General features: G+C 34.7%; 1 protein-coding gene across 4 annotated transcripts in view; it reads right to left on the bottom strand.

The window, feature by feature from the left end:
• The window catches only part of DMXL2 (Dmx like 2), a 130,573-nt gene that overhangs the window by 97,235 nt on the left and 16,496 nt on the right, over positions 1-16,842 (bottom strand). For all 4 annotated transcript variants that reach the window (XM_081116941.1, XM_081116939.1, XM_081116940.1 and 1 more), the window contains exons 2-5: positions 7,608-7,733; positions 4,903-4,974; positions 1,862-1,940; positions 602-737 (exon numbers count right to left, since the gene is read on the bottom strand). In XM_081116941.1, the coding sequence (XP_080973067.1) occupies positions 602-737; positions 1,862-1,940; positions 4,903-4,974; positions 7,608-7,733 (413 nt within the window). The remainder of the gene's footprint in view (positions 1-601; positions 738-1,861; positions 1,941-4,902; positions 4,975-7,607; positions 7,734-16,842) is intronic.

Raw genomic sequence — 16,842 nt, forward strand, 5'->3', positions numbered from 1 at the left:
ATAAGATTTCTAACATCATCAGAACAAGAGTATTTTCAACTCTTTAAAAACAAAATATTTCACCTCCCTAAAAATACAAATTAATTAAAACTAATCCAAAATTCACTTTGGAGATCCAAAAAGGAGTACAATTAAAATGTATAAATGAAATCTCCACCTACAATTATGCCAACATCCTAAATATGCCATGTTAAAAACTAAGTTCATCACCTTCCCTGGCTGACTGTCCCCTTCACATAATCCACACTGTTAACAGTTCAGCCATCCTTTCTCTTGAAAGAATGGCTGGCAACTTTCATCACATCTTTCCCCTCCCCCTCACCATCCACATCTCTTCCATTAATGAGTAATTCCTATGTGCCAACCCTGTCAACCCAAGTCCTAAGGTTATACTGTGAAAATATTTGTTCTTTTCTTAAACAACCCACTATAGCACAGACTGAAGGATGATATTATGATGACTTTTGGTAAAAAAAAATTTTACTTTCTAGGATTCTAAATGCAAGGGTTCCATCAAAAAATAAAGATGATTATGAAAGGCAACATAATTTAGGAAACACTTTTTTAAAATTAACAAACATAACAAGAGTTAGACACTAACTTGCACTGCCAGATGCAATTCCAATCATTTAAAACGGGAAGAATTTTATTATCAATTTCTTCTTCTTCTTCCAGAATGTCACCTCCCGGAGGAGCCCACAACTGAATAGAATCAGTTGCTGTCAACAATCTGTTATCTGAAAATTAAAGAATGTTCTGATGAATAAGCAAGGATTATCTAGAGAAAGAACACACATGTGGACTTCTAAACTATATTGTGAAAAAAAGCAATATTGCTCTGGACAGTGCGGCTCAGTGCTCAGAGCGTCGCCCTTGCACCGAAGGGCCTCGGGTTCAATTCCCAGTCAAGGGCACATACCTGGGTTTAGGGTTCGATTCCCTGCCCCAGCTGGGGCGAGTGCGGGAGGCAACCAATGTGTCTCTTTCACATCAATGTTTCTCTCTCTCTCCTGCTCTTTCCCTCCACCCTCTTTCCTCCCTCCCTTCCTCTCTCTCTCTAAAAATCAATGGAAAAAATATCCTCCAGTGAGCATTAACAAATAAATAAATAAATAAATAAATAAGCAAGCAAGCAAGCAATATTGTCCATGCAAAACACTTGGGATATTACCATTTAACAGTTCTAAGAATCCACTATACAAGAAAGAGTAATTCTTGGGAGAAACTTGAGAATAAACAACAAAAGCTTTACGGACAAAGAGCTATTATGTATCAGGTAAATCTTTTTTTAAAATAACAGCAAAGTGGAATTTTTAAAAAAACAAGCCCAGAAAATACCACATAGAATGTGGTCAGGACCTGAAACATAACAAAAAATTTATTTTTCTACTTGGAATATAAAAATTGCCTTAATAAATTGTGAATGTAAAAAGGGACAAAAGCCATTATCATTAGAAGTTTCTAATTTTTCAAAATTAAAGACAATACAAATAACAAAATAATAAATAACAAAATGAGACAGGGGTGTGTTTTTTTGGTCCTGTTTAATTTCTGATTTTCTTTCTTAATAAATAGAGTTAAAGGAAAAATGCAGCACATGTTCACTAAAGAAACAAATCATCACTGTTCTTAAAATACAACCTTCAAAGGCAGGGGGAAGCACAGAATTAAAAGTAAACTCAGCACTGTATAAAGCAGCATGCGCCAAGAAGAAACAAAATGCACTCATTCACCGGCAAAAAGAAAATGTACTATTGATCATTTTATTATAGGAGACTGTATCACATTGTAATCATTGTAATCACATTGTAATAATTTAAAACAAATTATTTCATAATTTCTAAATATAATTACTGAATACCTTGAGGGTCCCATGCTAAATTGTATGTCACGGAACTCAAAAAAAACTGCCCAGTTTTAAGCCACTGACACTTGAGTTGCTGAAACACATAAAGAGAAAGAAAGAAGAAATAGGTATGTTTTTAAAAAAATATCCACAAACACTACATCATTTTCTTCAACTTAAGACCTTATGATCTAAAACAAAGATATAAATATTTCACTATTATTTTCAAAATACTGTTTTTTTAAAAAACTTCCAATGGTTCCACTTACTATTTATTCTACCATATCAAGCTGCTTGCCATGCTCAAACAAAGCATGTTCTCTCAGGCTTCCTTCCATGTCTATAAACACATTCTTACACTTAAGATATCCTTTCCTCTCTTCTCCACCTGCAAACTCCTATGCATACATCAGGATCCAGCTAAATTGTCCCCTCTGCTGTGAAGCCTTTTCCGACATCCTAGCAACACTCACAGCACTTTTTACATTCTATCATTCTAACATTGGTCACACTGAATTATTATGTGTTCATATGTCTGATTCTCCCATGAAATTACAACTCTTCTAGAGCAGGAAGTATGTCTTTAGTGTTGTAATGGCTAGTACACAGGTGTTCGATAAATGTTTATGAAAACAATAAATGCACCTTAGAAAGAAGTGCAATGTCTAAAATAAAACTAGATATACTGCCCAAAAAGTCAACAAATTTGAATTATATAACATATAAAAACCACAAACCTGTCCTATATTAAATTTATTTGAATAATTTCCATCCTTTTTTCTTACTATTTTCATTCTAAAAGGTAGAAAGATTTAAAAGTTTAAAAGTCAAAGGCCTTGCCCAGCCAGGCGTGGCTCAGCGGCTGAGTGTCGACCTGGGATCCAGGAGATCGGGGTTCGATTCCCGGTCAGGGCACATGCCCGGGTTGCGGGCTCGATCAATGACTCTCTCATCATTGATGTTTCTATCTCTCTCTCGCTCTCCTTTCCTCTCTCTGAAATCAATAAAAGAGGTACATTTTTTTTTAAAAAAAAAAAGGTCAAAGGCCTTTGCCATAAAATACAGTAAGTAAAAAGAAATCTAGGTATTTCTTTGTAGTACCGTAAATATAAAATGGCCATTTGTGAAAGTATTCTGCAGTGTAAAGCTATGTCACCTCAGGCAATTATACATTAACTGCTTAAACAATAATATTAATACATGGCAATTCCCTCCCTCTTTACAACATTTTTAGATTACTTAACAATAAATAATTTATTGAAGATTTCTGACTATACGCAGAATTTTAAAATAACTGCATAGCTTGAATTTTATTATACAAAACTAATTTTATATTTTTTAACCTAGGAAATATTATTTTCCCACCATTGCTGAACAAACAATAGTCACAACAGTATTTTAAAACTGTTCAACAGATCTATTTCAAAGTAATAATTAAATCATTCCTAAACTATAAACATCTCTAATATTCTTTCCTTTAATATTTCTTGCCATATAATCTAGGGACCAAATACATAGCAGAAGTTTGGGGAGTGAGGAATGGTATCTGAATTTTTAATAAGTACTCTAGGTAACTCTTAAGCACTCTAAAATTTGGTATCATTTCATCACACTATTACTAATATTTAAATTGGTATTTCTTGGAAATATAAAGAAATTCAAATACATACATTTAATGAAACATCAAAACCACTTGCTTTAATGTATTTAAGAATATACATTTTTTAAAAATACTGGTAAATATACACTCTTAGCATTCAAATTTCACATTGGCAGTTTTGCCTATTTGTGACTGATGGTGGAGTTCTAATTCATGCAGTATTTTTAAAAGGGGTTAATAATTATAATCACATGGGATTTTCTGAATATTAACTAAGATAAAATACAGCCCTCACAATAAATCTTAATGGTTCTCAATGTGATATGCTAGACCACTTAGCTGGTAAGTGAATTTACCTAAGCTCCTAACTCCTTCATTCAACAAATGTTTAGGAGACTATTATGTCCCAGATATATTCTAAGTACTTGGGATGCATCAGCGAACAAAAAAAAAAAAGCTCCCTACCTTCATGGAGCTTACATTCCAAACAGTAAACAAATAAATTAAAAAGGGATGTGCTATGGGGATAGAGGGATGGGGCTTAGAATAAAGGTGGTAGAAGTGACATTTTTAAAAGGGTGGTCAAGCCCGGCCTGGTGTGGCTCAGCAGTTGAGCGTCGACCTAGGGCCCAGGAGATTGGGGTTGGATTCCCAGTCAGGGCACATGCTGGGGTTGCGGGCTAGGCAGCCGATCAATGACTCTCTCATCATTGATGTTTCTATCTCTCTCTGTCCCCCTCCTTTCCTCTCTCTGAAATCAATAAAGATATGTTTAAAATAAATAAATAAAAATAAAATAAAAGGGTGGTCAAGGTAGACCCCATTGAGAAGGTATTATTGAGCGCAGATTTAAAGTGTCTGCAGGAGCTGGCCCTGGAGCTATCGAGAGAAAGAACATTCCAGACAAAAGAACAAGCAGTGCAAAGGCCCTACGAGAGGAGAATGACTGTTCCAAGAACAGTAAAAATGCCAGTGTGGCCTGAGTGACACCAGAGGACAAGAATAGTACGAGATGAGCTGTGATAAGTAATAAGTGGATGCCGGGGGAAGAAAAGCAGTAGTCTGTTTTAGGGCTTTTTCATCTGAATCTGAGGGAAGTATGAAGCCATTCTAGAGTTTGAAGCAGAGACATGTCCTAACCTGCTCTGCTGAAAACAGAAAAGGAGAGGAACAGAGACTAGTCTAGTAATCCAAGTGAGAAATAACAGTTCAACTAGGGTTCTTCCCAATAACAAGGTAAATCTCAACTAGGAATGTTCCAGAAAACTGAGTTTCTGGAAGGCCTAGGAACATCTTCCTAGTGAATGTGAAAGGTCTTACCCCAAAGCACCAGACCAACATCACAGTGATATTCCAGACCACCTTCAGCACCAGCTAGTCCTAAGGAGCTCTTTACTGCTATAGACTTGATTCTAAACTTAATTCTAAAAGTTTTCAACAATCATTTAATACTTACACAATTTCTCTTATGAGAATTTATGCCCAAGGGTTCAAAAATGCAAACAGCATTACCATATGAAGCTGCAATCTAAAAAACAATGAGGAAAGTGTTACTATTTAGGAAAAGAAAAAAAATAAAGATAACCTCCTTTACACAATAATGTATAAATTAATTACATATAATACAATCCCAATACAGTGTTCATGGTTTATTCCCTTCCATAAACATAGTTGGAAAAGTACTGAACTTAAGAATCTCTTCTCTGTTATCAAAAATTCAGCAGGCTTTATTTCACATATCAAATACAAGGCTGGCCCATTCAAAGAAATCACTGTTTTCTATAAGAATTTTTATTTTTTTAATATAGAAATAACTTTATTAACAAAAACACATTTCAAAGGTACATCCATCAGAAACTTGATAGTCAGTGAATATAAAAACCATGAGAAGTAGAAAAAGACATCAAAGAGTAACAGGTATTAAAATATAGCGAATAAATTGATATTAATTACACCATCAAACGAAATACCAATTGGGAAAACCATCTAGAAGAAGGAATAGAGAAAATGAACTAAGAAGAAATCAGGGGCATCCGCTGCAACTGGAGGAGGAAAAGCTGATGCAGACATCCCCAGTGACTTATCTAGGGATTTGGGGCAGGTGGGCTCTGCTCTAGGTCACATACCTAATAAGAGGGGACATAAATCCCTCTGTACTAGAAACTACCGGAGCTTGCTTTCCCACAAGTCCTTGGAAGACATTTCCCAGTTCATCCTCTCCTTGGCAAGAGGGAATCAACAGGGAATAGACAAAAACCATCCCTTCTGCACCTCTGGACCTATGGGTTGACCAATAAAAAACTAAATTAGGTCTATTTTATTTTAAGGCCAGACAGAAAGGTCTACTGTGATTTCAAGGTACTCTCATGCCAAAAAGTGATTTTAACTGTTCCTTAATATCTAGCATTCTTTCCAAGAAAAAGCTTTTAATCCACAATGGTGGGGGGAAGCTACTTAAAATGCCTGGCAGAGGTAACACTTAGGCAAAAAGTGTTATGAATGATCACATTCAACACATCAATGAGTGAATGAATGATTATAGCTGGTAACACAAGGTCATAAATGTGCAAGTTATCACAAGGACTGGGAATAAAGGAAATAAAAGAGGGAAATAAAAGACAATACATCAAAGACATCACAATTTTGCTTTCAACCAGGTAAGGCCCTGGCCAGTGTGGCTCAATTGGTTGGAGCATCGTCTTTCACACTAAAAGGTTGTGGGTTTGATTCTGGTTGAGGGCACATACCAAGGTTGCAGTTCTATTCCCGGTTGGGGTGAATATATATGGCAACCAATTGATGTTTCTCTCTCACATCGATGTTTTCTCTCTCTCTCCCCCCTCTTCTCTCTCTAAAATCAATAAATATATCCTCAGGTGAGGATTTTTTTTAAAAAAGGCTATCAACCAGGTAAGGAAAAGTAGAAACATAATTATGAACACCGAGGTCATATATATTTTTTTTATAACTGAGAATTTGTTTATTATGATTATCCACCAGCACATGCATAACTTACTAAAATTCATCTCTGACAACTATCGTACATCTCTAGGTATGTTTAAAAGCTACCTTGCTTTGCCTAGGGAAATGAGCAATAAAAAATGAATGAAGAAATCTGATACTCTCAATGATCCCTAAAAGGTAAACAATGCTTGCTTAAGGAAAACACTGAGAAAAAAATCAGAAAAGCAATAAACAAGTATCAGAAAACACCAGGAAATTCAGTGTTTCAATACTAGGTCAATTATATCACTGGACTGTCATATTATGGTACAATTGCACAAATATTAAAGCTTGATACAAGCACCAGGGAGGAACAGTAGAAATGGTGTCATAACTTATTTTTCAGCATACATCTGCATGATTACTATTTATCGCCATCACCATGAATATTATGATTTAACATATCCTTGATAAAATTTATTATTACTCAGTAAAGAACAATTTCTAAAACACTGTTTAAATTATTACTATTATAGGAAAAATCTCATTTTCATATTCTTGTAGAGCCATTCAGTTCTGCTACACAATACTGGCCTTGCTGAATTGCTAAAGTGTAAATATGCTATATTCACCTTACATATAACCGAAATTTGATGTACATTATGCTTGAAATTTTGGGGGAGGGGTACATATGATGAAATTTGAACTATTTCGAAAGAAACCCTCTGTTTAAAGTCTGAAGGAATGAACTTTAAGATTCTTCACTCACCAAATAAACTCTCATTAAATTAACAGAAACTTTACAAAGTACCTGTTATATGACAAATATTATATTAGTTATTAACAACTTGCTAAATTTCTTGATAAAAATTTAATGTAATTATAATTTGGAAAAGATAAGGGGTGCTAGGTAGAGAAAAGTTTACTTCCCTGCTATTGGCTTAATACGTGCTGGAATTATTCATTGGCAGAATATCAGTACCCACAGAATCGTGAGGCCCACATATCTTTCAAGATAGAATACACCTGGAGAGCAATTAATATAACAGCTCTTTACAACTTGTATACAGCCTATCACTTCACCCGCTCTTATGGATAGCCACCTAAGCAAGGTATATTAATAGGAAATTGTAGACAAGCCTTGAATAAAAGGATAAGAATATTCTGAGATTGTTAAACATATTAAAAGATATTTAATAAAGTAATAAAATCCCTTACTCTTCCATGTTGGTTAGAACACTCCACACAGCTGACTTGGATGTTTCCATGCTTAGCACCAGGAATGATCTGCACACATTCAAAGTCACTTGCCAAAATGACAATATCACAGCCTGATCCATATGCCTAAAAAAAAAAGTTTTACAATATGTAAGATATGTAACTTTTGAATTATTATGTAGTAATTAAGGTTAGATTTTGTTGTTACTATAATGTATACTTCGACACATTTTACAAAAATAGTAAATGTAAGAATATTAAGAATATCAATTTCCAAATAAAAACATTAAAAGTCCCGTAAAACAAATGGGGTAATGACATCCCATGCATTATCATTCAACAAGTGCTACTATCAAAAAGGGGCTCTGTAAGTTCTTAAACACCACAGCCTCTGTCCTGCAGGTCATAAATCATTCTATTCAGAGCTTCTCTCCAAAGCTCATCTCAGTAAACCCTAAAGAATAAAACTCCATCTGAAAGTAATAAGTCATTGAAGTCTGCGGTTGTGTTCCCAGGGTTCAAACCGAGCTTGATAAAGATAGAAATCAGATGCATTTTCCAACACCATTCCACATGGCTTAAAGAGCTAGTTAAATAGACATGAACCCCCAAGACAGAATTACATGCACTAAGGCAAAGACTAAACTTAAACTCATCAACTGCCTAAGTGAATCCTCCCTTCAACCTTACCCAGCATGAGAAAGAGAGGAGACCAAAGCAAAGTCGTTTCACCGGAAAAAAAAAAAGGTTAAAGAAAATTAAAAATCCTGATTTATATAAAATGTTGGCAAATATAACTATATGGTTTGGAAAATAAAATATAACACAAAATTAGGTTCCTGGAAAATTCCCTTGCTCAACATAACTATAATGAGTAAAACCACATATGTCTTCCTATTGCCAAACTTCTTGGTGTATGCTATTCCTGTTTTGCAACTTTGTGGATTTTATGATGACATAAGGGACAGAGGGTAGGACATTTTTCTTTTTCTTCCAAACTCGCCTTATGATTAAATATTCAAAACAACCTAACGTTCTAATTCACAAATGAAAAAGCCACATTAAAATCAACATAAATATAAAATTTATGAGGTAGTATTTTTTTCTCACTAAGCAATATGGTCATGTCCTACAAAATACAGATATCCAATAATCAGGGCTGACATGTTGAGACACCTAAGTCAATGACCTATGCCCTGAAGAGGTCCACATATAGCTGCTAATCTTTAAAATTATATTATCAAATAAATTTAATTTAAAAAATTATATTATCAAAATAACCTTACCCTTGAACATTTCACAATTTCCAAAATATTTTATAGCATTAACTCAGCAAAGTGGAATGATGGAAAGGGCATGGACTTTTATCTAGTTTGGAACTACACATGCAGGGTTTTTAATTATGGTTCTGAGGTACTGTCTGATCTTAAGCAAGTTACTTAAGCTCTCTGAGCATTTTTCCTTGTAGTAAAATGGAAGAAATAATACCTCTTAGGATAATGGTGAAAATTAAAATAGAAAATATATTTGCATAGTGCTTGGCACACATCATTCAATTATGAAACAAAACAGTGCATGATTTCCCAAGCCTGGGCTAGGGACTGGGACTACAAAACCACAAGATGTGGTCCCAGTGTGTCTAACAGGGAAATGAGCAAGTGACTCACCAATCACAGCTCAATAACAAACTGCCATGACAGAGATATCCACAAAATACTAACAGAAAGACAGAAGGTCCTCAATAAATGTTATATTACCCTGTGTAATCTGTGCAACAAATTTGGAAGATACGATCATTATCATTGTATAAAGATTCAAGTTCATTAATTTGCCCAACATGACACAGTTAGTAAATGGATAATTTTCAAATTCAGGTCCTCATAGTTTTTATGTTTTCCCCCCTAACATTACTTGCCAAAAAGCATAAATAAAATATTCCTGATCATTAATACATTCGCTTCTCTAAAGATGGGTCATCCCTAGCAACTGCTACTATAGCCAGAGAGGCTCTGACTGCTAAGTCACTCTTCCCTAGATATTCATAACTGCCAGATCTTTTCCAGACGAGCTGTATCATACTCCTTACCTATAGGGAGTCTTGCCATTTTTCTGATCCTGCAATAGTTCTCAAACCTGGCTGTATCAAAAGCACCCAGGAAACTTGTTAAACACACAGACTGCTTGGTTCCACCCCAAACTTACTAAATCAGAATCTTCAGATAAAAGAATTTGGCAAAAATCTATCAAAATTAAAATACAATATACCCTTGGATCAAATAAATTCCTATTTTACTCTATAAGCATGCTTATACAAGTTTGCCAAAAAACATATAAATATTCACTGCCTCATTATTTATAGCAGCAAAAACTGAAAAAAATTCATACCACCCATCAGCAGGGAAGTGGTTAATTACTATATAGCCTTACACTGGAATACTATGCAGCTACTAAAAGTTTAGAGATCAATGGTCTAAAATGGTCTCAAATCCCTTATCAAACGAGTAATTGCCATCATAATGGAACAATTGTATCTGCTACTGGTTTCCTGTTGAACTACACTAAGGCAATGCCTGCCCTTTTATAAAATATCCATGGTCACAGCTACAACAAACTCCCCCTCCCCCCCAAACTACTGCACACTAAGAGCTTGCAAAAGTAGAGGAATAATATTATTATCCTTTACTTTCTCTAAAGAATCTAAGGCACAGACAACCCAAGCTTGGAAGAACAGGGGACTCATAATCAGCACTGAATCACATGCACTGAGCCTATAACTAAAGGCTCATACAATTTTAATGATTTATATAAATGTGTGTTTAATGTCTGTCTGGTTCCTAATGCTGAAAGGTCCATCAGAAGAACAAGGACCATGTCCCTGTTCACTACTGTAGTCACAGCACCTAGTACATAAGCAGCCCTCAATAAATAACCGCATAACAAATAAATGATTCAAAATCTTCCTAATGTCTGGCTCCAGAAGCCTGAGTACCTAGAAACTTGGTCAAAGAACATGGAGTTCAGATAGTTGATGTAACCTAATAATTTGGCCAAGTCTATGACAGTGGCTATAAAAGGAAAGAGAAAGATTTTGGCTGATATTCCAGTCTAACAGTATCATGGATTTAGGAGACCTACCAGGAGGGAATCTACTAAAGCCTTTCTTAATAATTTACCACTTACTGAATATCTATTATGATCAGGCAGTCTGCTAGGGTCTTTATGAACATTATAGCCTCACAGGTCCTGAGGTCCAGAAAGGATAGGTAATTTGTCCCAAGTTAATAGGAGTGAGGATTTCTTTGCTTCATAATAAAGCCCCTGCTCTTTCCATTGCAACACCCTACTTGTATTCCATTACCTTCTATTCTATTAGATGACTTATTAGTGCTAGAAGGTCCATATTTATCTTTGTAATCCCAAGATATTTACCACAGCGACTCACCCAGAGTAAACACTCAGTAAAGACCAATAGCTGTAAAGATTTACACAAAATCTGTAATTACTCAAGAGATTACCACTGTCTCAATATTTGGTCAAAAGCAAATTTGTCCCATCCTTCTTTTTCAGAATTCAGTTTAAACAGAGGAAGAATTAATAGTGCAGGAGGAAGAGGGTGCTCACTGAGACTATAAGCAAACACTAAAAGGACCCCAGAGAGTATGGAATGTGGGCTCCTTTGTTTTAGGTAAATGAAATATCTCTGATTTAGCTGAGTATAAACTAGCTACTTACTCCACATGTGAGAGACAGGCCACAGGATCATTACAGAGAAGTAGAAAAAAAGGGCACCAACCAAGCCTTTTCTGGAGCAAATGGAACCCCTTAACCAGGTTGTCCTCCTTAAGGTTCCTGTTAGAAGCACCCCTGTGCCACTGCACCATACAACAGTGTATTGCACTTGTAACAGTACTGACCCATGAAACATTTTATCTCAAGGTTAAGGAGGTTTGGCCCAAACACACAGATAAGGCCCAAGAAACGAGAGTCAGAAAAACACTCTTCCTTCCAATCATGTAGGAGGACTTCTACTATGGAAGGATTGAGCTGTCCTACGATGATAAAGAATTAATAACTAACAATAACAACTCATAACTAAGAGACAATCCTGTAGCAGGAGTTCAAAAGTCAAAGACATGCTTTAAAACTATTAATCCTCACTTGTTTTAGCCTTATTTTTGGAGACCAAGTCCATCCTATTAGGAAAGAGAAAGTTATTTCTGCTTTGAACATTAAAACTAAGAGTTTTCAACCTGAAGTGTAATGGGTATAAGTCACAGATGGTCTCAGGAAGTCTTTGCATTCCTGGAAATTGTATTTAAAGTCACATGAATGTACTTGTTTTCCCTGGGTCCACAGATCTCATTAGTTTGTCTAAAAGAATCCCTTCCTTAGACAAAGTGTGTCATATTTTCCCATAATAATTATACAGAAGCTATAAACTTGAGTACTTGTTATTACTGAGATTCTTTTCTCTGTTTTTAGTTGTGATATCCAAAACTTCATTACAAGAGCCCTGCAAGTTAGTTGAGGCTGAAAAACCCTCTTCTACTTCATTAAAATGTTACGTGATGAAAAAAATTAAGTATCTTCTGAAGTCATAAAGTACTCTGAATTAACATACTATTATTAGCTTAATAAAGATACTGTTGCTTCTCCAGAGTGTTTAATGTCATTGTGAACAATGATTAAGTGTATCCAAATAGGCATAACACACTCATTGTCTTCTCTAACTTCAGTTGTATAAATAATTGCCTTGACTACATTACTTTCAGAAAAGTGAACAATACTCATATTCTGCAAACAGTATTCTAATTTACCAAATTTCCTTCAAGTCTAAGACAAATTGAAGTGTAAAGAAATAAAATCTTTTTTTAAATCTCACAGAAACATGACCTTTCCTATGAGAATACAGAATACAAATAGATTAATTATACTGGCATTTTCTAAGGAGTAGCTGGATGCTTTAACGGTAGTTATAGGGCCAAAGTTTGAGATCACTGACAACCACTGGCAGATGTGTCTAAATTTAAAAGAAAAAGAAAAGCTCTGATGAATCAAGAGGTATTAAGTATGTTGAAAGGTTTGTCTACTTTAACAAGGTGTAGTATTACCAAGAATACACTACACTAAGAATGTTACTATTAAATTCCTACTTCTCCCTGAGAGTGAGTTTTAATTCATGTAAATATGTTCATTCTTCTACAAATGAGGGCACATGTTTTTAGAGTTAGAAAAATAATTACTAGAAAGAGGTATTTATTGAAAGCCTACTGGGTAACAGGTGTAGTACTATGCATTCCTAATCTTTCTTTCAAGACAGCAATAATCTTAGAAGTTGGTTATTAATCCCACTTTAATATAAGGAAATGAAAGTTCATATGGTTTAATCAAAGTCCTAAGTTATAAGGCTGGGGTGCAAACACAGGTTTCTTTACACTGTGTTAGCCACTTAAATAATGACCATCTTCTATAGTTTTGTTTTCTAGTGCTCAAATTTTGTTCTTCTTATGGTTAATTACATAAACTCATTTAAATTCTTCATTTCTGCTGTGATCTTTGCTCTATTCACAAATAAAAAGCTAGAGAGAAGATAGGGTTATCTGGGCTTTGATGGTTACTTGGTTGTACCAAGTTATCTTGAGAAAATACTCATAAGAAGTCAATGCTGACCTATGAGAGATCTTACAACCAAGAAAACAAAGCACAGATTAACAAAAATTTTCCCAAAAAAATCCTTTCCCTCTCTTCATTTTAGTCACCTAATTAAAATTCTAACTGCTTATGATGCCCTCAGAATTTAAAATTAACTTCTAAAATGGACAAATAGGTTTCCCAATTAAGCTAGAACTTTATTACTTATCCATTAAAGCCTTCTACAAGCTAAACAAAACCATTTTAAATGTTTAATTTTAATGTTTTCAGGAACAAGATTTTCCTTTTTACAGAGAAAATAATACATGTACTAAATTTAAAAACTCAACAGAAAACTTAAGCCACCTTCCTAGCCCTGACCACCTCTCCTCATTCCCAAGGAACAATCCCTTAAAAGTTACCTATGAGCCCAGCCAGGCGTGGCTCAGCGGTTGAGCGTCGACCTAGGATCCAGGCGATCAGGGTTCGATTCCCGGTCAGGGCACATGTGTGGGCTCGATCAATGACTCTCTCATCATTGATGTTTCTGTCTCTCTCTCTCCCTCTCCTTTCCTCTCTCTGAAATCAATAAAGATATATTTAAAAAAAAAAAAGTTACCTATGAACCCTTCCTGAAATGTAAGTGTACCTATGTATAAAGCTTTTGTAACATAAAGAGGTTATGCTATAAACAAGACTGCAGCTTTTTTCCACTTAATTAGCAATATATCCTGAAAATTTTCCATATCAGCAAAGAAGGAATGACCTCATTCTTCCATTTTTTGGCTTTGCTGTAAGTAGTTTAGGTTGTTTCCAGTCTTTCACCACTGAAGCAAAAAATGCTTCAATGAACATCTATGCATAAAATACATTACGCATATATGTGAAAGTATACCCATAGGATAAATTCTAAGGCATAATTTGCTAGGTCAGTGATTAAAATTTAATAACTGCAAACTGGCCTCCAAAAGGATCATACTTCTCAAGTGTATAAAAGTACCTATTTCTCCACGTCTCACTAAACCTGATCATTATCAAATGTTTTCATCTTTCCAACCAACAAACCCTGGCAGCTCCCTGTTGTTTTCATTTGTATTTTTATTAGGAAATGTTGAGTATCTTTTCATATATTTATCAGCCATTTCTATTTATTTCTCTGCAAACTGCTTACTCATGTTATTGGTCCATTTTTAACTGGGTCTTCAGTCTTATTGTTCTAAATGATTTATAAAAGCTCTTTATAGACACATTCTTTGTCATATATAGCTAACAAGTTTTTATACATGCAGTTAAACCCTTACCATTATCAACTACTGCCCATCACCACCACCACCCAAAATAAACAAGCCTCCTGTCACTCAGATATGTCCACCCTACAGTTAGAAAAGGGGGGAGAAGGTAGTAGCTAAGTAGCTCTTCTTTCCACGTGACTAAGAACACACTTGACTGAGATGATTCATTCTAACAGCCTAAAGTCCACTCAAGAATACTGAATGAGCAAAATAAATAAATGAGAAACTAAACAGTATTCAAAAAAGCTTAGAGCAAAAAAAAAAATTAACCTAAGTTAACAGGTGGAGCAATGTCAGAAATAATCTAATAACGACTACTTGTGTGGTAACCAAGGGGACTGTTCCTTTTAGAAAACAACTCACATCAGGATTTGCAAAATTAACACACTACTTATAAGTAGCAGTAGGAAAAAAGCAAAGTTGCAAGTGGTATGCTGAGTAAAACATAAGACAAAACAAATATCTATGACCAGAAAAAAAGAAGAAAATATTGTGTGCTTATGATTAAGTAGCAAGAGACAAAATTATTTTTAATTTCTTCCTAACAACCTCAAAGCAAATGATCTAAAAAAAAAGTAGAACTTCCTTTAAAATTAAAACTTTAAATTTAAAAAATAACAATTTTATTACTAGTCAAAAACAAGCCAATTTGGATAACTTAATAACAAACTGGAAATATAAAAAATTCTAAATAGTAAGATAAAAAATAACAACACACACACATAGCCACCTGGAGTCCAGACTAAGCCTATTGCTATACTCCTGAACAAAACATGTTTATTTTTTAATTTACTCATACTAGTATCATCTGAAAGGAAAATGAGACTTGAAAAGAGAAATATGTAATAATTAATTAACTTGCCCTAATTAACTATTACAATACCAGCTCTATGTCCAGCTGGCCTGCATTCTCATTAAAAGGTAGGCCTGGAAGTAAAACCAAAAATCATCTCTTATAAATATGTTATGTCAGTGCTAAGAATAAACCATTCAAAGTATTAATTATCAAAAATTTCTATAGGAAATCCTAGTAATACTGGTCAAAATAAGCCCCATGAAATGGCTAGCATGTATAAAAGCCTAGAGTCACCCTTTAGCCTCTAATTTGTTCTCTAAAGCTTAGAGTATATAAAAATTTGCCTTACAGAAAATACTAAAGTAAAATACTACTTTTTAAAATAGCTACTTTTAAAAAATTAAATGAACATTTTTTTGAACATTAACTAGAAACAGAAAATAAGTAACCCAATATTTTGTTTCTTAGTTGGTTCTTAATACATTTTACATTTGAAAGAATTTTAAAGTTAATAGCATATTATGTAATATGTAGCAACATTAATATGTTTATGACAACTTCCAATTATTTTGTGACTACTGGACATTTCCAGAAAATCATTTAATCTAAGTGTTGATATTTTGAGAGAAGTAGTCCTGATGGTGTTCAAAAAAAATATTTCCCAAATAATATAATTAAACTATTGAATTGTAACTAAACTTTCAATGTCTTTAATATATGGAAAGAGTACATTCCTGAGAATTTAGAGGTGCCAACACCAACTATAATAATGGGCAAATCATAATCTCTCTATAGATGTTTCCTTCACCTGTCAAATGAAAGATTGTGGCTAGATCACTTCTGAGACCCCTTTCAACTTTTAAGCTGTAACACTATTAAGTTTGCACAAATTTGCTTCAAAAAGTCCTGATAAAAGATTAAATAATCCAGTGGGCACTATTTTATAAAGAGCTCAACTTAGTGTTTTTTATCTTGTGACTCTTTCCCCTACTCATAGCTGACAGGAAGCAAGGATGGTCCAGAATAATGACCAGCAGAAAAGATGAGCTATGCCAATCAAAGTCCACTCCGGGGAATTTAAACCAAAACAGCCAGAGTTAGCAGGAGGAGTTGAGCCGAAAAAATTATACATATTCAGTGATAAGGCAGCCAGTAAGAACCATGTGCAATTTGAAACTGAAACCACCAGTTCAAAAGGTGAATGGAGGCCCAGCTGGGCGTGGCTCAGCGGTTGATCGCTGAACTAGGATCCAGGCGATCAGGGTTCGATTCCCAGTCAGGGCATATGCCCGGGTTGTGGGCTCGATCAATGACTCTCTCATCATTGATGTTTCTATCTCTCTCTCTCCCTCTCCTTTCCTCTCTCTGAAATCAATACAGATATATTTTAAAAAAAAAAAAGGCGAATGGATCACATATCCAGAAACAAGAATGAGCTCATGAGAAAACAAGTATATAAAATCCCCAAGAAAAGGCAGTCTTGATTCTACCAGATTTTTAGTTCCAATCACTCTGA

This window comes from Miniopterus schreibersii, assembly GCF_964146895.1.
Source record: "Miniopterus schreibersii genome assembly, chromosome: 1".
Lineage (NCBI taxonomy): Eukaryota > Metazoa > Chordata > Mammalia > Chiroptera > Miniopteridae > Miniopterus > Miniopterus schreibersii.